At 44.1% G+C, this 24,934-nt stretch overlaps 1 protein-coding gene across 4 annotated transcripts in view; it reads left to right on the top strand.

Annotated features, from left to right (window-relative positions):
* TGFBRAP1 (transforming growth factor beta receptor associated protein 1) overlaps positions 1–24,934 on the top strand; it is a 72,362-nt gene that overhangs the window by 28,195 nt on the left and 19,233 nt on the right. For 3 of the 4 annotated variants that reach the window (XM_077958954.1, XM_077958956.1, XM_077958955.1), the window contains exons 4-7: positions 1,249–1,950; positions 9,626–9,820; positions 11,806–11,960; positions 23,762–23,844. In XM_077958954.1, the coding sequence (XP_077815080.1) occupies positions 1,263–1,950; positions 9,626–9,820; positions 11,806–11,960; positions 23,762–23,844 (1,121 nt within the window). In that variant the 5' untranslated portion in view covers positions 1,249–1,262. Of the gene's footprint in view, positions 1–1,245; positions 1,951–9,625; positions 9,821–11,805; positions 11,961–23,761; positions 23,845–24,934 lie in introns of all 4 variants that reach the window. The other variant, XM_015113043.3, reaches the window with a different exon arrangement.

The raw sequence follows: 24,934 nt of genomic DNA, 5'->3' as shown, positions 1-24,934 counted from the left end.
GTTGTCATTACCCCCATGGATGGGGGCAGACAAGAAATTGTGGAGTTCCGAAATTTTCTAGTTGAAAGGCACCAAAGAAGTTTTCTGATTCCTTCCCTTCCCTGATGCGTGAACCTTTCTTGAATATTTCTGAGAGGTCTTCCCCACTTTGCTGGAATGCCTCTGAGTATTAGGAACTTAAGCTCTCATGAAGCAGCACTGTTCCATGTTCAGAGAGCTTGAGGTGAGGAAGTGATAGTGATAGGGAACCTTTCACTTCCCAGCTGCCCTGCAGCTCCCGTCATTCTCTGCAGTCCTCTTTCCAGCTCTCTGATCCCCTGCCCTGCTCCTGATCACAGGGACTGTGCCTTTGAGTTTGCTTCTGGCCGCCTGAGAAGTCAGAAAGGCCACCTTGCCTGGTCTTCTCCCTCTGACTTTGTGGAGTGTGAAGCCACAGTTCTCCACAGACGATGAAGTAGGAGGCCACAGGCTCTCACTTTCAGTGGGAACCAGGGACCAGTCCACACATCCACTGAATAGCTCCACTCGCCACCTGAAAGCCTTTCGAGCTCCGAGGCACACCTTTACTCTCCAAATGAATACATTTCCTCCGGAGCTGGGGCTGATGCGCCTGCCTTTTTGGGAAGAACACAAAGGAATGCAAGGCCTGGCACCTGCCTCAGTGTCCCTGGCAGGATCCTGCGACTGTGGTTGTGTTCACTGACTAAAGTACATATTCAAGTAGCTGTCGAAACTCAGGGAAGATCAATGAAGATCACATCTGCCTTTTTCAGAAATCCTTTTTTTTTGTTTCTTTGTTTTAATGGGGTCTCATTATATTGCCCAGGCTGGCCTCCAGCTCCTGGGGTCAAGTCATCCTCCTGCCTCACAGAAATCCTTCTGTTATGTTGCCTGTGGGTGAATGCGTGCATTTGTCTTCTGCCTGCAAGCGTGTCTCCCAGGAGCAATGCGAGGAGGCTCCAGGTGACTCTGTGTGGGGACTGAGCAGGATGGCATGTGATCACAAGCACGTGCATGTGTGTGTGTGGGTGTGTGTGGAGGGGTGTGTGTGTGGTTTTCTGCTGGGGTCTCTTGCTGTCCGATGGGGGAGGTCAGTGGGGAAATGGTTTCTTTCCATTTTTTGACAGCATAGAATGTTTTCCTTTAATGAACATGCTAACTAGGGAATCCACGTATCATTATTGCAACCGCTGTTTCTGCTTCTTCCTTGTTCCTCTAAAATCAGTTTTCCTCTTTCTCTTCCAGCAGATCAGCCAGTAGACATGATGAACATCAAAGCCTTTACGCTTGTCTCTGCCGTGGAGCGGGAGCTGCTGATGGGCGACAAGGAGCGCATCAACATAGAGTGTGTGGAGTGCTGCGGCAGGGACCTCTACGTGGGTACCAACGACTGCTTCGTCTACCACTTCCTGTTGGAGGAGAGGCCAGTGCCTGCCGGGCCGGCCACGTTCACTGCCACCAAACAGCTGCACAGACACCTGGGCTTCAAGAAGCCCGTGAACGAGCTGCGCGCAGCCTCAGCGCTCAACAGGCTGCTGGTGCTGTGTGACAACTCCATCAGCCTGGTCAACATGCTGAACCTCGAGCCCGTGCCCTCGGGGGCCCGCATCAAGGGGGCAGCCACGTTTGCACTGAATGAGAACCCTGTGAGCGGGGACCCATTCTGTGTAGAAGTTTGCATCATCTCTGTCAAACGCAGAACCATCCAGATGTTTCTGGTGTATGAGGACCGGGTGCAGATCGTCAAGGAGGTGTCGACCTCCGAGCAGCCCCTCGCTGTGGCTGTGGACGGCCACTTCCTGTGTCTGGCTCTGACCACTCAGTACATCATCCACAACTACAGCACGGGCGTCTCCCAGGACCTGTTTCCCTACTGCAGCGAGGAGAGGCCGCCGATCGTCAAGAGGATAGGGAGACAGGAGTTCCTGCTGGCGGGCCCCGGAGGGCTGGGTGAGGAGGATGCGTTTGTGCACCTGGTCTTTTTGGGTGGCCTCCGTGACTGCATGTTGAAACTGGAGAGTGAGATTGGCGCTGTGCAGAATAAATCCTCAGTGACATTGGGCATGTGTGGCAAGACAGAGGCAGCAGTGCTTGACCAGTGCTGAATGAAATCCAGTTCGATTGTTCTGTGAACATGGGGTTGCAGTCATAAAACCAGTTTCTTTCACACTGAAGTGGAGCTTGAAGACAGCTCTGGTGGTGTTACCAGGAAGGGCGGATATTCTCAGCCCTTAGTTATCTTGGGAGAAAGATTTTGGCCAAGAGACAATTCAGAGATAGCAGAGAGCTTTAGGAAGGGAAATAGAGAACAGAGAGTTTATATGGAGAGAGACAGTACGTTCTGAAAGATGAGGCAGAGTGGGATACTGAGAGAGTAAGCCAGCAGCCCTGAGAGTTCTGCCTCAGGTTTTTATGATGCTGGATTTTTTTCTTTAAGTTCCCACCTCTCTCTTAAGTTTCTGCCTTTTTCCTTTGTCTGCTTTTCCCGCTTCTGCCTTAAGTCCCCGCCTTTTTCTCCCACCTAATTTCTACCCTAAGCTTGTGGGGCCCTCTCTTACTATTAGTTGGTGCGCATGTACAGCCGGTGTTGGATGTGAATCCCACCGAATGGCTGCATTGCTCATTACCTCCATCCCAGGAAGGTTGTACAGCGGTTAGGTCCATACTTACTGCACCTGCATGTCTCTTTGGAATTTCTCCTTTACTCTCTTTCTCTCCTCTCTCCTCATATCTAGCATGCATTTTGTTTGTTTGTTTGTTTGTTTTGTTTTGTTTTGTGACAGAGTCTCGCTCTATTGCCCAGACTGGAGTGCAGTGGCACAGTATTGGCTCACTGCAGCCTCCGCCTCCCAGGTTCAAGCAATTCTCCCTGCCTCAGCCTCCCAAGTAGCTGAGATTTCAGGCATGCACCACCACGCCTGGCTAATTTTTGTATTTTTAGTAGAGATGGGGTTTCACCATGTTGGCCAGGTTGGTCTTGAACTCCTGACCTCAAGTGATCTGTCCACCTCGGCCTCCCAAAGTGTTGGGATTACAAGGATGAGCCACCGCGCCTGGCCAGCTTGCATCTTTTTGATGGTCTCTGGGATGTGGGATTTTCCAGACCTCCCTTTCTCAGGGCTTCTTCGCTCCTGCTTATGTCTACCTATCTACCCACTCCAACAGCGGGAAAATTCTTTTAAGTAAATAACTACAAAAATAACTTCAGGCCGGGCACGGTGGCCCACGCCTGTAATGCCAGCCCTTTGGGAGGCTGAGGCAGGCAGATCACCTGAGGTCAGGAGTTCGAGACCAGCCTGGCCGAAAGATGAAACACTATCTCTACTAAAAATACAAAAATTAGCCTGGTGCGGTGGCGAGCACCTGTAATCCCAGCTACTCAGGAGGCTGAGGCAGGAGAATCACTTGAACCCTGGGGGGGCGCAGAGGTTACGGTGAGCTGAGATCGTGCCACTGCACTCCAGCCTGGGTGACGGAGTGAGACTCTGTCTAAAAGAAATAAAATAAATAAATAATAATGAAAAGGAGTTGAAGTAGCTCACTAAGTATTTTCAATGTCAGGTACATAACATTTTCTCTTTTATGTCCTGTCATTTCATCCCACCAAAAAGTTTTTCATAGCTAGCTCCTCAAAAGGGGCTTTAGTGGTTCTTCTGTGGCCTTACCTAATTCTCCAGACAGCCTTATCAAAATTAAGAATCAGTGCTTTAACCTTAGTGATGTCTCCTGTCTTCCAGCCAGGGGTGGCTCATATTAGAATTCGTGTATATGTTCATGGTACAGGGATGCTGGCGAGAGTGCGTTCCGTTTAACACTGGTATTTTTTATCCTTGGAGAGTTTTTGTATAGACACCTCATTTCAAAGTGCTGAGTGCAAACACATTTTCTTGTGACAAACAAGAATTCCTGTCACGAACTATTTCATGTATATGTCTTGATTTTCACTTTAAAAAAATATATATATACATACTTTATTTTTTAGAGCAGTTTTAGGTTCACAGCAAAACTGAGGGGAAAGTACACAGAATTCCCATGGACCTCCTGCCCTCCCGTTATCCACATGACAGTGGTACGGGGACACGTTGTTAGCACCCGAAGCCCGTAGTTCATATTAGGGACTGTGCTCGACAAATATGTCATGACATGAATCCACCATTATAGTGTCATTCACAATCCGTTCACCACCTTGAAAGTCCTTTGTGCTCCATCTGTTCATCTCTCCCTTCCCCTAAGCCCCAGCAGCCGCTGATCTTTTTGCTGTTTCCATGGGTTTTTTCTTTTCCAGAGTGTCATCTAGTTGGGACCATACAGTATGTAGCCTTTTCAGATTGACTTCTTTCGCTTGGTCATAGGATTTTCTCTTTCCCCCCACCCTCGCCCAGGCTGGAGTAGTACAGTGGTGCAATCTCGGCTCACTACAACCTCTGCCTCCCGGGTTCAAGTGATTCTCCTGCCTTAACCTCCCAAGTAGCTGGGATTACAGGCATGTGCCACCATGCCCATCTAATTTTTGTGTTTTTAGTAGAGATGGGGTTTCACCATGTTGACCAGGCTGGTCTCAAACTCCTGACCTCAAGGGATCCACTGACCTCGGCCTCCCAAAGTGCTGGGATTACAGGTGTGAGCCACTGCGCCCAGCCGGTAATATGCATTTAAGTTTCCTCCATGTCTTTTTATGGTTTGACGCTATAGAGTCTTACGTTTTGAAGAAAAAATCTTTAGCCCAGCCACATTTGTTTTTCGAAAAATTGAGGAATTCCATACAGTGAAATTTTTTTTGTTGTAGAAAACATATATAAACTTATATAATAAAGAGAATAGCATAATGAACCAGGTAGAGACATCACCCAACATCAGGCATTCTCAGTTTATACATGTTTATTTTGAGGCAAATCCCAGACATCATAGCGTTTCATCTGTAAACATTTTAGTACATATTTCTAAGTTACCTAAGAAAACCCCAATTCCTAAAAAACCTGACAGTAATTCCTTAATATCAAATATATCTAGATGTGATATATTTGATGTGAATGCCTTCATCGCTCTGTAATGTTAACAGCTATGGACAGTTACTGCCCAGATCAATTCGGTTATTCAGTTTTCAATATGGGGTTCTCTTCTGTCTTACAGAAATGGCTTTCTGAAAAGTATCATTATAAACTCATGGACGTAAATGTGTGTGATGTGCTTGGTTTCATCCATGCCTGCTGGGAGTTTATTCAGGCGGACTCTTCAGTCCCTTTTTCATGCCACTGGAAATCTGATTGCTTCCTTGACTTTCAGGATGCTCCCAACTCACCTCGTACATTTCTTGTCCTGGGTCTGGTTTCAGCCATTTCTCCAAAAAGCCCCGATGTTTACAGACCACAGTCTGGGAGCTAGGGGTGCTTGTTGCTCATGTTTCTAGACCCTTCTTTCAGTAGACAGTGCTGGGAAATATGTCTTTTTTTGTTTTATTTTATTCTTTTAGAAACAAGGTCTTGCTATGTTGCCCAGACTGGCCTTGAACTCCTGGGCTCAAGCAGGCCTCCTGCCTCAGCTTCCCAGGTAGCTGGGACTCTAGGTGTGCACTACTGCACCTGGGCAAGTATATATTTTGTAAAGATAATTTCATTGTGAAATCATGTTGATAGAACCAATCCATCATTGTACCTGTATTTCCTTTCAACCACACCAAAGATCTTACTTCTCTACTACCTCAACATAATTACTCCTTTGATTTATCCCGCAGTACATACAACAGAGTAACAGGACCAACACTACCGCTCCCACAGTATAATTATTGGAAACTTTGATGGTTTGTGGTTCTTTCTGTCCTTAGGATATTAGAAATATAGTCAAATTACTGTGTTTCAAAGTCACTTGGAGTATTTCTTCTCTGTGTGGTTATGCCATCAACCAGATTTATACTTAGATTTGTTTGTTTCATTTTACTTTTGATTTTTAGAAATTACTTTGGTTTATTTTTTATTATATAAATGTTTACAAAGTTCCAGGACAGATGGATACAGCAAGATATCATCAAAGAGGTCTAAGCTTACAGCCAGTTTTTTGCCAAGTCTCCCTCTCCCATAGGTAACCCTTATTTTTAGGGTTTATTCTTGCATTTTAAAATACAACGTAAATATGTAAATATTTGTATCTCCTCCTTCTTGGCCAAATGGTAGCATACTTTTCCTCACCTTGCTTTTTTTTTTTTTTTACTTAGTATATTAAAGTGGTCACTTCAGAGTATAATATAGAGGTATTCCTCCTTGATTTTTATAGCTGTGCACTATTCTGCTGTGTGGAGGTACCATAATGCGTTCCATCTATTGATGGACATTTGGGGTCTTTTTCAGTCTTTAGCGATTCCTAGGAACTTATATTTGCATGTATGCGTGTGTGTTTTCAGTGTATCTATTGGAAAGCTTTCTAGAAAGGAGATAGCAGAGTCAGAGTATAAATGCGAGGTGTTGCCATAGTCTCCCTTGATAAAGGTTGCACCATGTTATTTCTCCCCAGCAACCTATGAAAGTACCTGTTTCCCTCCAGCTTTGCCAACAGAGGATGTTGTCCAAACTTGTGTGTTTTTGCCTGTCTAGTATATGAGAAATGGTTTCACAGTGTAGTTTTAATTTCCATTTCCCTTGTTTATGTGCATGGTTGAACATTTTTCACATGTTTAAAAACCATTTACATTTCTTCTAATGGGAATGATCTCTTCTTATCTCTAGTCCTTTTTTTTTTAGTATTCTTTATATATGTGAGATGCCAACTTCTCTGTTATATAAGTTTCAAGTATTTGTTTCCATGTTTTACTGTGCAAAAGCTTTTTAAAAACATTTGATGTAATCTCACCAGGTGTAGTGGCATGTGCCTGTGGTCCCAGCTACAGGAAGCTGAGGCAGGAGGACCACTTGAGCCCAGGAGCTCGAGGCTGTGGTGCTCTGTAATTCTGCCTGTGACTAGGCACTGCACTCCAGCCTGTGCAACACAGCAAGACCGCATCTCAAAAAGAAAAAGAAAATTCTGTGTAATCAAATGTATCAATATTTTCTGATATTGCTTCTTGAATTTGAGTTATAATTAGGAAGATTTCTCTGTCTTCCAGATTAAAGACAAATTCACCTGTGTTTTCTTCTAGTACTTGTGTGGTTTTATTTCTTTTTTTTGAGAGAGTCTAGCTCTATTGCCCAAATTGGAGTGCAGTGGCACCATCTCAGCTCACTGCAACCTCCACCTCCCGGGTTCAAATGATTCTGCTGCCTTACCCTCCTTAGTAACTGGGATTACAGGTAGGTGCCACCATTCCTGGCTAATTTTTTGTATTTTCAGTAGAGACAGGGTTTCAGCATGTTGGCCAGGCTGATCTCGAACTCCTGACCTCAAGTGATCCACCGGCCTTGGCCACCCAAAGTGCTGGGTTTACAGGCCTGAGCCACCGCACCTGGCCAGTTTCATTTCTTATTAGTAAAGAGTGTAAGGAATACATTGAATTTTATCTTTTTAAAATTTTTATTTATTTATTTATTTTTGAGACAGGGTATTTTTCTGTCACCCAGGCCAGAGTGCAGTGGTACAATCTCAACTCACTGCAACCTCCGCCTCCCTGGTTCAAGCGATCCTCCCACCTCATTCCCCTTGTGGTGCCTGAGACCACAGGTACCTGCCACCACGGCTGGCTAATTTTTGTATTTTTTGTAGTGACTGGGTTTCACCACATGGCCCAGGCTGGTCTTGAACTCCTGGACTGGAGTGATCTGCCTGCCATGGCCTCCCAAAGTGTTGAGGTTACAGGCGTGAGCCACTGTGGCCAACCTCAATTTTATCTTTTTTATATAGTTGTCCAGTTTCCCAACAAACTGATTAAACAGTCTATATTTTCCTTACCGATGATGGCCTTTAATGTGTACTAAATTTCCTAATATATTGGGTCTGTCTCTGGACTTTCTGTTTTATTCTCTCAGTTCATTTGCCTATTCATGTACCAATACCTAACTGTTTTAGTTATAAAGATTATAGGCTGGGCAAAGTGGCTCACGCCAGTAATCCCAACACTTTGGGAGGCCGAGGCAGGCAGGTCACCTTAGTCCAGGAGTTGGAGACCAGCCTGGCCAACATGGCGAAACCCTGTCTCTACTAAAAATATAAAAATTAGCCAGGCGTGGTGGTGCATGCCTGTAATCCCAGCTACTCGGGAGGCTGAGGCAGGAGAATCGTTTGAACCCAGGAGGCAGAGGTTGCAGTGAGCCAAAATAGTGCCACTGCACTCCAGCCTGGGCAACAGACTGAGACTCTGTCTCAAAAAAAAAGATTGTACTCCATTATCATCCTTTGTTGGTTGTAGTGTTAGGACTGATGGGAAATAATAGTCGATAATCTTTATGATGCGCTGTGTCTCAGCTACATGGGCATCAGGCTAAATGAACCAACCTTCTTAAGTTTTGTTCTGCTTGTAACTGGCACAATTATAAGCAAATTGGAAGATCACTTGTAACACCTCTCACACCATACCTATATACAGATTCTGTCTATGGCATAGTAAACACCAGACTTTAAACCTGTGGTTTAAAGCACTGTCCTATGACAGTGCTTTTTGAGATGGGGTCTCACTATGTTGCCCAGGCTGGTTTTGAACTTCTGGGCTCAAACAATCTTCCTGTGTCAGCCTCCCAAGTAGCTTGGATTATAGACATGCACCACTGCCCCAGGCCCTTGCCCCTTTTATTTTAAAAACAATCATCAGGGCCTCTGTACTGCATAGTTCTCTGGTTGGGCAATGTTCAGCCGTGAGCAGGTAAATGCAGGGACCCTGTTAGACCTCCATGGTGAGGCTGGGCGATGGTGGTGGTGTCCATGTGACCATGAGAGTTGTGCTGTCTAGAGCATGTTCTTTGAGCAGAAATTGAGCAGAATCCTCAGGATCGCACCCTATTTGAAAGTCACTTTGTCCTCACGTGAGGACACATGCTTTATAAATCGTCATGTGGCTTATATGGAAATGTATTTTTAACCTCATTTTTATTTTATTTTATTTTATTTTATTTTATTTATTTATTTTTAGACAGGCTCTCACTCTGTCGCCCAGGCTGGAGTACAGTGGCATGATCATGGCTCACTGCAGCCTTGACCTTCAGGGCTCAAGTGTTCTTCTCACCTTAGCCTCCCGAGTAGCTGAGACTACAGGCGTGCACCACCACAACTGGCTAATTTTTATATTTTTTGTAGGGCTGAGGTTTTGCTGTGTTGCCCAGGCTAGTCTCCAACTCCTGAGCTCAAGCACCATCTGCCCTCCTTGGTCTCCCAACATGTTGGGATAACAGGCCTGAGCCACCACATCCGGCCTATTTTATTTTTTATTTTTTATTTTACTAAGTTTGTGGTAATATTATTACAACCTCATTTTGAATCGGAAGTAAATATCAGATGTACATTCTGGGTAAGGTAGTTCTCTTCACAGAAATCAATTCCTGTAGGGCTCTTCACACATACAACATATTATATTATTTTTCCTTTCTTGAAATACCAGACCGTACAAGAAAATTGCTGGTGGGCAGGGGACGTTCTGCATCTAGACGTAGCTACAGGAAAAAGACACCACGCTTATTCGGAAGCCCACCTAACTCTTTCTTTTGACTTCTAGGCATGTTTGCCACAGTCGCAGGGATATCCCAGCGCGCCCCCGTGCACTGGTCGGAGAACGTGATTGGGGCGGCTGTGTCCTTCCCATACGTCATAGCGCTCGATGACGAATTCATCACAGTCCACAGCATGTTGGATCAGCAACAGAAGCAGACCCTGCCCTTTAAGGAGGGCCACATCCTACAGGACTTTGAAGGTACTCGTTCACATAGAAGTCTTAGTGAAATTTCCTTAACTCTTTTGTGATATTTCTTCAGTGAATATCATTTAGGAATTGGGCCTTGCGCTAGGCATAGAAGATACACAGATGACTCCAGTACAGCCTCTGTGCTTCAGGGGCTGCACAGTTAGTGGGGAGACAGACATTTAAACAAATAGTTATGGCAGCATAAAAGCGTGATCACGATGGAATAAGGCCCATTGTGAGAGCAGAGGAGAAAGTATTTCCTAGAGATAGCAGGGAGGACTTCCTGAAGGAGGTGCTGTTTTAGCCAAACCTTTGAGGATGCGTAGGAGTCAGCCAAGCAGATATTGTGTGAAAGCACCTTCTGGTACAGAGAAAGGTGTATGCGAATCCGTTAAAGAGGGTACTGTGGGCTTCAGGCCACACGAGCAGTTTACTGTGACCGTAGTGCATGGTGTGTGTGAAGGGGCAGCGTGACCTGAGGCTGCAGCAGACCAGGGTAATCGGGGAGGCGGAGGCAGGAGGGATTTCATTTCGTGTGTATGGTGAGCCACTTGAAGAATTTACTCTACTTTTCCTCAGTTTTATTTTGAACACTTGGAAGCATTCCGAAAAGTGGTAAGAGAGACAAAGTAAACCACCAGGAACCTTTCACCTAGATTTAATACTTGTTACCATTTTGCTGAGCCATTTGAAAGTAAGAGGAAGATATCATGATATTTAATCCCAAAATTCTTTCACACACATCTCCCAAGAATAAGGGCATTTTCCTACAAAATCACAATGCCATTTTCACTCCTGAAAAAAATTCACATTAATTTATGATACCATCTCCTGTCCTGCCAATATTCAGATTTCCCCAATTGACCTAAGAATGGCTTTTATCATAGTTTCTTCCAACCGGGAACGAATCTAGATGTATGCGTTGCATTTGCCACTTAAGGATTTTAGTTCACCAAACGAAGGATTTTAGTACCCTCGCTGTGCCAAGTGCTGTCTTACAGATGCTTACAGGAGATAAGAAGGCTCCGAGTTCCTGCCATTGAGTGGGTTAATTCCAGTGGGGCTCCGGTGCCTGCGCTGGGGTCACACACAGAGCAATATTGTGGTGCGGTGCCTGTTGAGTGGTAGAGGCGGGCTCAGGGTGTGGTGGACACACAGAGGAGGAGGATGTAACCCGCCCAGGATGGGAACACAGGGAGGCTTCCTGGGAAAAATGACTCCAGGCAGAGGAGGGACAGAATGTCATTTGGGAATGAGAAAAACTGCCTTAGTTGTGCTACAGAAGACAGAAAGAGTTAGATTGTTTCCTGTAAACAGGTGGTGCTTAGCTGAAAGTGTCTGCAGAAGGGAACCAAATTTAATTTGGAAGCTTAGTAGTAGGAGCTCGTCTAGGACCGCAGTTCTGACTCTTCCACAGACTACCTGTGGAGGGGCTCACAGGTAAAATGACAATGGCAGTGGGCCAGGTTAACGTGCAGGACTGTGGGGAGATGAAAATATTAATGGCAAGACTTTGGAGGTATTTCTGGTTGGCAAATGAGGATGAAATATTATCTCATGCTTCGAAATATCACATTAACATTTTAATTTTATGTAAACTAACTTGGAGGGAAAAGAATGTTTTAAAAATGGTGTGTATTCTTATTGATAGTGTTCCCTGATTGCACTCTCCATCTTCAATGGGCTATGTATCATGTGTTTACGACACTGATTTTACATTTACCAGCATTTCTCAATTAAAAAAAAAAAAAGGCAAAAAAAACCAAGATGTTATTCTTTGGAAATGTCATAGTAAGAGTTTGCCCTTTTCTGACAGTTGACAGTGCGGGAAAAAGAAAAGCATTATAATTTATAATTGTTGTAGGAATTCCTTTGAGAAAACTCGGGGGAAATTGTTCAACAAATCAGGTAATGATCCAGTTTGGGGGAGCAGTTGTGGGTTTTTGCAGGCAGTAGGTTTTCTCTCTTTCCGACAATGCTCAATTTCTTCCCAGGAAGAGTGATCGTTGCCACAAGTAAAGGAGTTTACATCTTGGTTCCATTACCTTTGGAAAAACAAATACAGGATCTCCTAGCAAGCCGCAGAGTGGAAGAGGCTTTGGTTTTAGCAAAAGGAGCCCGGAGGAACATTCCGAAGGACAAATTTCAGGTTTGTAATTAACTGGTCACAGAAAGATGCCTCTAAGTCACCAGTTAGAGGACATTCAGATGTAACTAACGTGCATCGGCCCTTCCTGTGTACCGGGCCGTACACACCGCTTTTATATCTGTTGTTTAATTTTCTCCACAAATCCACATTGTATAGATAAGGAAACAGGCTTTCGGGCGGTCGAACAGCTTGTGACTAAGAAGGCACTGCCAAGAGTGGAGAAGTCAGGCTTCCAACTTCTGACTTAATTCTGCTACTTTAGGTATGGGCTTGTATTTCTAATCAACTTTCCTCTTCCGTGGACCTTCAGAGAAGGATCAAGAACACAGTTCTTATAAAGCAAAAGAGTGAAGTCAGATTAATTTGTCTCCGAATTTAGAATTTGTATTTGTCAGGAAGTTGTTGAATTAAAGTTTAGATTTCTATCATCTATAGGAAAAGCGTTACTATAGATTAGTAATACTGTAAATCTATTTACTATAGATTTACTGTAACCATATCGATAACCATTTTACCAACTAAGTTGATATTGTAGGAACCCCATCTAGTTGATTTCCTTAGGAGAACATTTTTAACGCACTTGAGAAACACTCATTTTAAATATAGTTGGTAGAGCAAATGCAATTGATATAAATCGGGTCTCCTAAAAACTATTACTTGATGAGTTGTTAGGTTGTTCAGGTTACCGTGTATTTGAGGGGAACAAAACATAATGTTGATATGTTTGTGTGCTTCGTATGAATATCTAAATTAATAATAAAAAGTTCTTAATAATGTTGGTCAGATTTTAGAGACGACAGTGTGATTGTTGTGGAATGAAATGCTCTTTGGCCTCAGGTGCTTTATGCAGCAAAGGGTAGGTTCTGAAAGTGAAAGACGGGATGTGTGATTTATGGTTGTGGGCTGTGAAGGCGGACAGGACCTCTTTTCTACGTTTAAACGTTGATAAACTTTTCATCTTTGTTCCTCTTTTGAGTGAGACTGATCTACTAGCGTTCAGCAGGGGGCAGCAAAGGCAAAAAGAAGAAAGCTGCTGAGCTTCTGGTGCCCTGGAGGGGAAGGTGCAGACCAGAGGCAGATCGCCAGTCGCAGGCCTGCCACTGCCGCGCGCACTCTCAGCCCCTGCTCCTCTCCTGCGAGCTGCCCTCGGTGGATGTGTGGAAGTCCAGGGGGGCCACGTTCCAAGGTTTCCACAGCTGCCACTGTGGAGTATTCCCTCCTTGCACACACACCATGTGCACATTTTAAGCGTGTTAACATTTTCTTACAGAGGCTTTCAATGCCCTTTATCTGATTTTTGCTCTTTTTTTCCCTATGCTTTTTGCCAGAGTAGAGCTACACAGTCAGTATTAGGTGATAGTAGTCATCTTGTTCTCCTGTCTGATATCTCAGGGTTTTTTGTTTTGTTTTGTTTCTTTTCTAACCTGCTTCCCGCTTCTCCCTGTATTACTGCAAGCTCCTATCTCCTGCCCTGGAAATACACCCTCAGAATTATCTCGAGTTCACCCATTATTCTCAGTTCCCATTGTTACTGCTGGTATTCAGACCATGCTCACTTTTGCCCGCGTTTTTAACAGCCTCCATGTGTGATTGCAGTCCATCTTCCATGCAACTATGGAAATGATCTTTCTCAATTACGGACCAAGTCCTTTGCTTAGAATACTTTAGTGGGCATCTCGTTGCCCAGGTCAAGTCCACAGCCTTGAAGCTTGGCTGACCCCACCCTCTTCTGTGGCCTCCTTGTCTTTTACACACACTTACACACACTCCTGTGAAGCACATTCCTACATTCTACATTTCTGCCTCAAAGGGTGGAAGACAAAGAGAACAAACGGGCAGTGAGCCCGATGATATGTCAGGAACCCTGCAAGGCATCTAAAAACATTTGTTGTTTTAACCCTCAAAAGCATTCGGTCATGGCTGGTACCATTGTCCTCATTTCACAGACAAGACATGGCAGCGCAGATCAGCCATGCCTCTGGACATCAGGCTGGCTAAGTCAGGCTGGCACTCCCCGTGGGGCCCTTTACCCTGCAATTACTGGAGTGTACGTCTCTACTTGATAAAATGGTTTTGATACATCGCTTAAATATCTCCTCTTCACTAAGCCTTCCCTTTCCTCTGGGCAGAGCTAAGGACTTATTACCCCATGCACCTGCGATTTACGGCCCATACCATTTATCAGTTCACCCCTCAGCTCCACGCTTCTCCCTCCCCTAGGTCCTGGGTAGGTTCTTTCCTTCTAATACCAAGGAAAGAATGAATGAGTAATTCAGAGCTTCCAACTGGACTTCAGCAGAGCTGTGGTATAATGGATTGACAGCACTGGGTTTTCGTTTGAAATGGAAACCTTAAACAATAAAACAATATTGATGCAAAAAAAAAAGGTTTAGAAATGACTTTTCATAAATGTGTATGTTTTAAAGGATTAGATTCAGCTCATCTGGTTAAGTACATTGCTTCTTTTAGTCTTAGAGTGCTTGTGACCACGTGCTAGACCCCAAGCTTAAAGAAATCAGGAAGGGGAAGGACGAGAAGCTTGAGCTCAGTAGACTTCTTCACCGTTGCACTCCTTTCCCTTCATTTAAAGCAAGGGCTGGTTTCGCTTCTCTGAGTTCTGAATTAGCAAGGGGTTTGTCAAGAAGTTTGACTGTGGGGCTGGGATTAAGGATCATTTCTTCGAGCCAAAAGGGTTGTTCAGAACTTTAGAAAACAGGCCTTAAATTATATTACAGTTGAGAATGCTGCATTTAAAATAAGGGACAGTGAAGGGACATCCTGCTCTATAGACAAAGGTTTGTGTCACACACAAAATATTACTTCATTTCTATCACACAATATGGATAGTGTTTATATTTAAGCTTGAGCTCTGATAGATTTTTTTTTTCCATTTCATCTAAAAACATTTTAATACATGTCTCTAAAGGCACTGATGCTCTTTGAAATGTAACCACAGTACCATTGTCGTCACTCCCCCAAATCATCACTGATTCCTTTGTGTGCTGGGTGTCTGGTCAGTGCTCATGTTTCCACACTCGTCCAATGAATGTTTTTGCTCTGCTTTTTTTTTTTTTTTTTAATCCTTAGGGAAAATCTCGCTAGGCTGTACACTCAAATTACTGTTTTAATGTCACGTGGGGTAGTTCTCCTCTGTGTGGTTCTGCCACCAGCTCTTATATATGTAGTTAGGTTCATTTGTTTCATTTGACTTGATTTTTTTGGGGATTGCTTTTTAAAATGTAATTTGTTTTATAATTATCTAAAATATTTACAGAGCTCAAAAGTCAAATCAGTAAAACAAAGTATATTCAAAGAAGTCTAAACTCAGTTTCTCTCCTTCACTCTATTCACTGCCTCCCTCCTTTTACTGTGTGGTCTGTTTTATTTGCATGTTCTTTCTCTGTCTCTCTCTCTCCCCCGCTCCCCCCCCCACCTCCCTTTCTACCCCCCTCATTTTCTTTCCCTTCCTTCTTCCCACTGTCCCTCTGTGTCTCTCTGTCTTCCTCCCTTCTTTTCTGTCTTTTGGTGTATTTGTGTTGTATTTTTTTGTTCTAATGGTTACCTTAATATTATCCACCTTAGAAAATTCCTTTACGTTCTCTTTTTTGGGAGGGTTTCTATTGTCTGTTGCCTCCCCACTTGGAGCTGTGTTTGAAATTAGCCAGTAACGTCCTCATCACTCTTCCCCTGTGTTCCTCAGCATCTGCTCTGGAGGAATAGCCCTCAATTCCCAGCCGGTACCCGGAAGGCAGTCAGCAAGCGTCTCATCTTTTTTGTATAACCTCTCATTCTTCCCTATTTGTTGATGGTTGTATTGTCTGTACTTCTTGAGAGCATCGAGCCTTCCGTATGCTATTTGGTCTCTTAGTTCTGTGGACAAATATGTGTTGAATGCTCACCATCAAATTTTCTGTTGATGTCTTTCCAGTCATTTTGGTTTTCTAAAGCAGTCCTCTGGGAGATATTTCACAGTAGGAATATGGGGACACTGTCTCTTGAGTTTGTGCTTCTTGATGACAGTGACAGTTCATTGCAGACTTTATCCTTGAGGGCCAGTTTGGCTGGATACAAAGTCCTCCACTCGTCTTATCTTTCAATGAGGAACCTAAATATGTTCTACCATGATAGAGTTGCAGTGTAAAATCTGATGACAATCTGGGTTTCTTTCCCTTGTAGTGACTTGATCTGTTTGCTTAGAGGCTCAAAGCATACAGATTTCTTTTATGTCAGATTTCTCCATGTTGGCACACATGGCAAATTGGAGCCTGCAAAGTCACCTCCCCCTTCCCACTATATGCCCACCCATTCCCTCTGCACCCGGCCCAGGCAGTCCCCACTTCTACTTCTGTCTCTATGAATTTGACTACTCTAGGAACCTCACAGAAGTATAGTCATACAATATTTGTCCTTCTGTGACTGGCTTATTTCTCTTAGCAGCATGTCCTCAGGGTTCATCCATGTTGCAGCACGGAAGAATCTTCTTCCTTTTTAAGGCAGAATAATATTCCGTTGTATGTACCTACCACATTTTGTTTACTTATTTATCTGTCGATGAATAAGTTGCTACCACCTTAGGCTGTGGTGAATAGTGCTGTTATGAATCAATCATTCTGTCTCTTTTCAGAGGAGACTGAGAGATTAAAAAACTGTGCCTCTACATTCTTAGTTATCTCAGATTGCTAGAACAGAATACTATAAACTGGATGACCTCAACAACGAACATTTATTTCTCAGTCTGGAGCCCAAGATCCAGGTGTCTGCAGGTTTGGTGTCTGGGGATGGCCAGCTTCCTGATTCGTAGATGGCCGTCTTCTCAGTCTTCACATGGCAGAGCCAGAAGGAAGCTCTCTCAGTATTCTTAATAGGGTACTACTCAGATCCCATTCATAAGGGCTGCACCCTCATGACCTCATGTAATCCTAATTACCTCCCCAAGACTACACCTCCTAATACCCTAGGGGGAATGATTTCAACATAGGAATTTTAGGGAGACACAAGCATTCCGTCCGTAACAGCCACCACCTTCCCAGATACCTTGGTTTTAGAACATTTTATTTATTTATTTTTTTGAGATGGAGTCTCGCTCTGTCACCCAGGCTGGAGTGCAGTGGCGCAATCTCACAATCACTGCAACCTCCGCCTTCCGCGTTCAAGGGATTCTCTGCCTCAACCTCCCGAGTAGCTGGGATTAAAGGCACGTGCCATCACACCCAGCTAATTTTTTGTATTTTCAATAGAGACGAAGTTTCACCATGTTGGCCAGGCTGGTCTCAAACTCCTGACCTCAGGTCATCTGCTCACCCCGGCCTCCTAAAGTGCTGGGACTATAGGCATGAGCCACCGTGCCCAGATGGTTTTGGAATATTTTTAAATAATTTATTTGAAAACCCAGAATCCATAAAGAAAAAATTAAATTCACACACACACACACATACACTCTCTCTCTCTCTCTCTCTCTCTCTCTCTCACTCACTCTCTCTTTCTCTCTCTCTCTCTCTCTCATATACACATCCTGCATGGCAAAACCTATGAACAAATTCAAGAGAAATAGCAAATTAGGAAAAATATTTGTAGTTTGCAGCACAGAAAGAGAGCTAATTTGTCTAATATCTGAAGAATTCCTTGGGATATATGAAAGAAATATGAATAGCCCAATAGAAAAATGAATGTGAACACATTTTATAGAAAATGAAATTGCTGGCCAGGTGCAGCGACTCACACCTGTAATCCCAGCATTTTGGGAGGCTGAGGTGAGAGGATCACTTGAGGTCACGAGTTCGAGACCAGCCTGACCAGCATGGTGAACCCCTGTCTCTATTAAAAATACAAAAATTAGTCGAGCATGATGGCATGCACCTGTAATTCCAGCTACGCAGGAGGCTGTGGCACAGGAGTCACCTGAACCCACGAGGCAGAGGTTGTAGTGAGCCGAGATTGTGCCACTGCACCACTGCACTCCAGCCTGGGCGACAGAGCAAGACTGTCTCAAAAAAAAAAAAAAAAAAGATTTGCCTATCTAATAGATGTATGAAAAGATGCTTTGTCTCTCATATAGAGGTATGCACAATAAGAATACACCAGTACATTTTTCATTCATTAGATTATCAGAGATCAGAGAGTTTGATAATACCGTCCTGGTGAAAGTGGGGAAACGGGTGCTTTCAGGTGTCCTGTAATAATTTAAATTGATACAGCCTCTTGGGAGGGCAATTCAAGAATATCTGTCGACATTAAAACTTACAATTCCATACCCAGAAGTGTATTTTACAGATCTGATCACTGAAATTCGAAATAACAAATGTAGAAAACTTTTCACTCTATTATTGTTTGTTAAAAAGCAACAACCACAAAACCTAGAGGCTGCCAGTGGGACATGATTAAATGTATTATAGCCCAGACAGGGGCTGCAGCGCTGTGCAGCCAGGAAGAGTGTCAAGGCCTTTAGGGCTTAACACATAGCATTAAGGTGGAATAAGTTACACAAAGTGCCAGCGAGCCTGCATAACATGCTACTGCTATTAAAATGGCGTAAAAGTATTTGCTCGTCAATACATAACATGTCTCTGGGAGGCTACACAAGAAATTAATAGCACTGATTCCTTCTGGAGGGCATCTGCTGGCTGGGACAGGAATGAGAGGGCTTGCTGTATCCCTTTTCAATGCCTCAAAATTTGAGCCCTATTGAATATATTACTTAGGAATTTTGAATTTTGAAAAGCACAGAAGAAAAAAATACATGCGTGTGGTTAAAAGAAAAATCAAATGGCAAATGTCCTTTTCCTCCTCAGCACATCATTTTTCTCTCTAAGTCACCAGTGTTGCAATTTTTTGTGTATATCCTTCCCAAGAGAAGTTGGACCTGTTTTTTTTTTTGTAAATTTTGCTTATGTGTGCTCTCCCTCTTTTCTTGCCACCACCTCGCTGCCTCCTTTCCCTATTCCCATATTTGGAATTGACCACTTTTTGTGCTTTGCATGTGTCCATTGCAGGCTTCCTTCTGAATCAAGGCTTCCCACTTTGTTTCACCAAACACTTGTGCAGGGACAGTAACAGGTGCAGGGTGGGAGGAAGATTCTATTTTGGAAGGTTAAGTTAATTGGGTTTCTTAATTGAAGGTTTTTTCAGAGCCTCTAATATTCTAATACTTATTGTGATTCCCTAAGAGGGTATATTTTATGTATTATTATATTTTTATCTTTCTGTGCACCCTCAAGAAGGGATATATATATACACACTATATATTTATCTATATCTATATTCTATAGATATAGATATTCTATATATATAGAAATGCATCATTTTATACATGACACAGTTGTATTTTTATATCTACACAAGTAAGTGCATTTCAGTTTATATATTTTATATAACATTTACATATATAGATACACATACATACACACCTGTTTACAAATTTATTCAATCAGGACGCATTGCCTTATTAACAAGGAGAATGCCATGGTCCTCAAGTTCCACCTAATATATTTTGGGAAAGATGTTTCTGTTTAGACAATAACTTACATGGTTTTTTAATAAGTTAAAAAAAAGGGGTTAGTATGAATATAGTTAAAATGGTAACATTCATGCCAATTTTTGTTTAGAATTTGGCTACACTTACAAGAATGATACTTATGTCTCATATATTCCTGTTATATTCTCCATGTAACGGGGCATTATAACATGAATCTTAGTGGTCTGCCCCATGCCAGGAGTAGACTATCCTCTGTGCATTGGTAGCTGGCTGGCAATAACTGTGTTTGCCAGTTTCCCTTCTCCAGGTCTGCAGTCGATCGTATAATCTAGTCAGGGTGACCCACTGCCTCTTAGCCCCATCCCATCCCTGAATTAAAGAACCAGTCATAGCCGAGAGCCCTGGAGAGGGAAGCTCAGGAAGGGGAGAGGCAGCCTGCTCGTGCTGTCGTCAGCACTGGCTTAGGAGTCTGCGTCGCCCCTGTGTGCCTGTTCATCTCCCCTCAGCTCCAAGGTTTACATGGTGTGTGTCCTGTTGTGGTATTTGCAGACTCATTTGGTTGTGGTTGTCACCTTTCTCAAAACACTCTTACTATAGCTATGAAAAATATTCTAGTCTGAGCCCACATTTGACCTATCCAGTTTTTACAGACTTGAAAGAAAATATTTTTCTGAGTTGCAGTAAATGACTCCATTATATTCCTTGTCCACACCTCACCACTTGATGCGTTTTTGTGTCACATTTGGCCTAGGAGTTGGTGTAGCCACCTGAGGCGCCATGTTTGAGGAACTGGCTTTTGTCACGTGACAGTGTCGGTGCTGCCACCGTGTGGTTGTTCCAGCTGCTCATAGGAAGTTTCCTTTTAAAATCTAATTTTCTGTAAGTCTCTTTCACTAGAAAAGGATTTATCCACCTCCCTCCGTTACTCACAGAGATGTGATAGAATCAAGCAGACAGACCTAGAAGGTGATGGAGAAAGTTAAAGCCTGGGATTAGTTAGGAGTGCTAATTACAGGCTCAGCCTGAAGACAGAGACAACATTTATTGTGTGCTTATTGCACACTAGGCACTGTTGTGATGGCCACACCCAACTGCACTCTCTTAATCCCCACCCCAACTCTGAAGTTGCTTGATTCTGCTCCCTTTATAAAGATGAAGATGCCATGTGGAGGGTCAGAATAACCTGCCCACGGCCACACAGCTAATGACGGGCAGAGCCTGCACTCAGACCCACACATTCTGATTTTAGAGCGTTTCACCTCAGCCTCCACCACAGATCACCATAGAAATGAGAAGACTTCAGCTACTACCAAAATTCAGTAAAGGGAAAAAGTCTACCTGGAGAAGTTTAAAAAAAAAAATGTGGTAAAATATACATAACATAAATTTTACCATTTTAACTATTTTTAAGTGTGTAGTTCTGTGGCATTGAGTGTATTCACCATGCTGTGCAGCCATCACCACCCTCTATCTCCAGACCTTTCATCTTCCCAGGCAGAAACGCTGTACTGTTGAACACTAACTCCCCACCTCCCTGCCCTACACCCCTACCAGCACTTGGCAGCCCCCATTCTGCTTTCTGTCTCTATGAACCTGACTGCACTAGGGACCTCGTATCCGGGGAATCATTCAGTATTTGTCTTGTGACTGGCTGACTTCACTGAGCACGTTGTCCTCAAGGTTCATCTGTGTCGTGGCATGTGCTGGAATTTCCTTCCTTTTTAAGGCTGAGTAACATTCCATTAGTTGAAAGGTTGTGTATTGGGTTAGGCAGTGCATAGTAAGGAACCATGAGAGAAGCTGCCCTTTGAATTTAGTGTTTGGAGGAACTGTTCTCTCCAGAAGCGCTTGTGTGATATTTAACTTAGACAATGCAGCCTTGGAAACAGTTTTAGAAATCTTTAGATTAGAATCTTCTTCCAGTTCCCCAAATCACAAATGTTAGACATGTCAGTTCAGAAAGATAATACTAATAATAAGGATTTTGACTTCAGTTTCAACTTGCTTCCAGAATCCATGCAGCCTCTTAAGCCTGGCCTGCAGCCTCTGTACAGAGTAGACATAGGGTGGCTCCTTAGAGGGCTAATTTGTTGACTTATTCTCTTCACCTGGGAATTTGCACCACTGCCTTGTAATGAGGGATGAGCTGGTAATGAAAAAAGAAGCTTGGAGCTTCCACTGATGAGTTAGCTCTGGAGATCAATGGACTTTCTTGTTCTCTGTCCTTCGTATGTATTCATCCGTCTCGTCTTTTCCGTGACAGCCTACCTGGCTCCAGGTTTTATAGCCCAGGACCACCTGAGCAGAGAGCAGGAGGAGGCATTGATGGTAGTAGACAGTTTGGGAATGAGACCGTCAACTTCAGAGAACCAAGAATTGGCCATGCTTGGTAAAGTTTCTGATCAGGCATTTTTAGGTGGAATCCGACGGTGCTCTCTGTATCATCCCGGGCTTCCACATCCGTGATGCTTACATCCGGGACGAAGAACCTCTTGGCATTCCCCTTCGAAGTGCGCGTGTAGCATTCCCAGACTAGAGTATAGAAAATAACCCCTTCTTCTTGAGATTTGGTATGTCCACAAAAGTAATTTCCATTTCCCTGCAGATAGGGGAAGAGTGGATGCCATTTGAATCCTACCGCCATAAGGAATAAATTGCCGTTCAGCTGATTTCTCCTCAACAAGCCTGGGTGTGATTGAGAATTCTTCTCCAGCAGCTGATGGGTCCTCTGCATCCCTTTTGCTAAGTGGCTGGCCTCTAGTATTTCTGCTTTCGGAAATGTTACTGGCATTCCAGGCAACAGAACTTTGCCTCACTCCCTTTTGCTTACTGTTGGGTGGCATAATTGGTTCGGTCTTTATGTCAGAAATGGCTGGTTTCGGGGAAGAAAAATAAAGACAGATGGTAAAAAGAAAACTGAAAGGTTTAAGCAGCCTGCTTTTTCTGACGTCTCTAAAGGGATTTCTACTGGAAGTAGGTGAGGAACGGTTGCTATGCTTCTGAGAGTCCTTTAAAACTACTGTGTAGTGAAAGCTTTTTTTTTTCCTTCCACCGTGTCTTCGGGTGCTGAGTGAAAGCCCTTTGAAAAGTAATTTAAGAGAACAGGATGGATAGCATTTCCGCACTGGGGCTCCACTTCCCTTGTACCTTCAGTGGGTGACATACCAACTGCCTGCTGTGTACCTGGAAGAATCAGTGAGTGGAAAGATCTGGCCTCTGGAATCACAAAGGCCTGGTTTTAAATCACGGTCCAACCAATTCTTACTTCAGTAAGTTGGGGCTAAGAACGTAACATCTCTGAGCAGAGTTTTTGTACCTGTAAGATGGGGATAGTGAGTGACAATGGAAGTGGAGTTTCATACAAATGGATCAGAGAATTGATCAGTAAGCACCGACTGAATGGCAGACACTAGGCTAGTAGTGGGAGACGCTAGGTGAGTGATGTATGTGCCGTGCCTTCACGGAATGTGTGGCTGTCAAATGGAAGGATGTGTTAGAAAGAGGAGGTGTCAAAGTCGGAGAGTAATTAAAACACAGTCTTGACTCTTGAGGCGATTAGAGCCTGGGCTATGGTGGTGGCGTCTATAGGAACAGAGTGAAGAAACACGTCCAGGAGCCATTTCATATAGACGATGGGCAGGACTCGGACGCCAGCCATACTGGACGGTGACAGAGCAGGTTGTGGGATCAGAGACGCCACACAGCAGATTCCTAACGTGCATTCTGCTATTGCTGGATGTAACAAGAACAAAGCGGTCATGGAAATGTGGGTCATAGTGGAGTAAACACGATAAACTGGCCCGTTTATTGCAGGAGTGTTGGATGTTGCTGTGTTAGTGTGGGTTGGACATCACCAGCAGGAGATGGAACGTGCAGCATTTCTGCGTCTCTGACTAAGAAAGCCTGGGTGTTTATCTGTTTTGTTATGAAATGAGTTGGCCCTGTGCTCTGAGGGATGCTCTGAAAGGTGGTACTGTGAGTTCAATTCCACAAGAGTGGAAGAAGGCCAGGCAGTTCCTGGACTGCCAGAAACACCGGGGTTGCTGATACCCATCTCAGCAATCACAAGTGCAGGGACTCGTCGAAGCCCTGTGAGTTAATGAGGAGGAGAACTGGAGATCAAGAAGTGCATTTGGGAAGGATTGGAGAATTACAAAAATAAAACCATAAAGAGACAGACATATGTCATTTCATATACACCTTGTTTTTCCTCACCTTGTAATTGTACATGTCTATGTTATAACAAACATTTATTTAGGGTTAGATGAATTCAACCCTGCCGTGGTGGTTTCAAGATTCGCTAGGAGATGACACCTGTCTTTCCTTGCAGGTAATGTACAGAAGAATTCTGCAGCAGGCGGGATTTATACAGTTTGCACAACTTCAGTTCCTGGAAGCTAAAGAGCTCTTCAGGTAATTTGAGGTGCTGGTAGCAAGACTGCCACCACAGTGTCCCTCTGTGGCCAGAACCTGCGTTGCCGGTGTGACGTCGCGGTGGGATGTGTTGCGTGGTTAGATTGTGCTTCAGGTGGATACGGTGGAGGTTGCTTGTGACAGCAGACCCCGCCAATGCTGGTTCCTCGGCGTCACCCCCGCACCCGGAGCCTTAAATTAACTGGCCTGTGTCTTAGAGTGGGAGCAGAGGAAGGGCACAGACACTAGTCCCGTGGAGGCATCAAGATTGTTTTGTCAGGAGAAAATTCTAAAGAGCGGGTCTGATAGCACGCTGAGGACCCCTAGGAAGGCGCCATGGTTCGCTCTTGCTTCTCTCCAGTGATTTTATAAGAAGCTGTGAGTTTGGGGTGGGGTGGCAGGGAACACAGTGCTTCTGGAAAGACCTATGAAACTTTCCGTCATCCTCTAATGACCTTCTAACTGTTCTGTTCCTGGTCAGCTCTCAGAAAGTTGACTTTCTCTTAAGGAGGTCCCTTCTGGCACTGCAATGACTCCTGTGCTTGTCAGACGTGCCTGTGGGCTGTGGAGTGTGTTCTCCCCTTTCCCCCGCCCGCCACGCCTGCCTTACAGGCACGCCTCGCAGTCACGCCGCCTCCGGCTGCCCTTGCCCCACAGCTGAGTGCTCAGTGAGGCAGGAGTTAGCCGTCCCAGGCCTTGCTCAGCACTCTTTGCAGAAGATTAAGTTAGACCTGCTATGAGAGTCTTGAAATATCCTACCCAGGCACTGCCTTTAGAGTAACTTCTCAAAATGTCTCTCCAGAGCAGATTCTGCACAGTTTACAGCTGTCTAAGAAATACATGTACAGGAAGCCCCTGAATAGATATTTTCATCTAAGTAGTGACTTGAGCAGAACGCCTCCCTTGCCTGTTCTGTAGGAGGTGTGCTCATGACCAGCCACATCCTTACATCCGTGGTGGCTCTAATCTTTCGCTCTATGCTGGGTATTTGAGGGATGGCAGTACTGAAAATGATTACAGTTACAAAATTGGCTGTAGAGAATGGATTTCTGAGTAAAGAAGGAATCATTCCTTGAATAATGATGCCCCA

Source organism: Macaca mulatta, chromosome 13 (genome assembly GCF_049350105.2).
Source record: "Macaca mulatta isolate MMU2019108-1 chromosome 13, T2T-MMU8v2.0, whole genome shotgun sequence".
In the NCBI taxonomy this organism is placed as follows: Eukaryota; Metazoa; Chordata; class Mammalia; order Primates; family Cercopithecidae; genus Macaca; species Macaca mulatta.
Note: the sequence above shows the minus strand (reverse complement) of the source record. Positions and strands in the feature narration are given on the sequence as shown.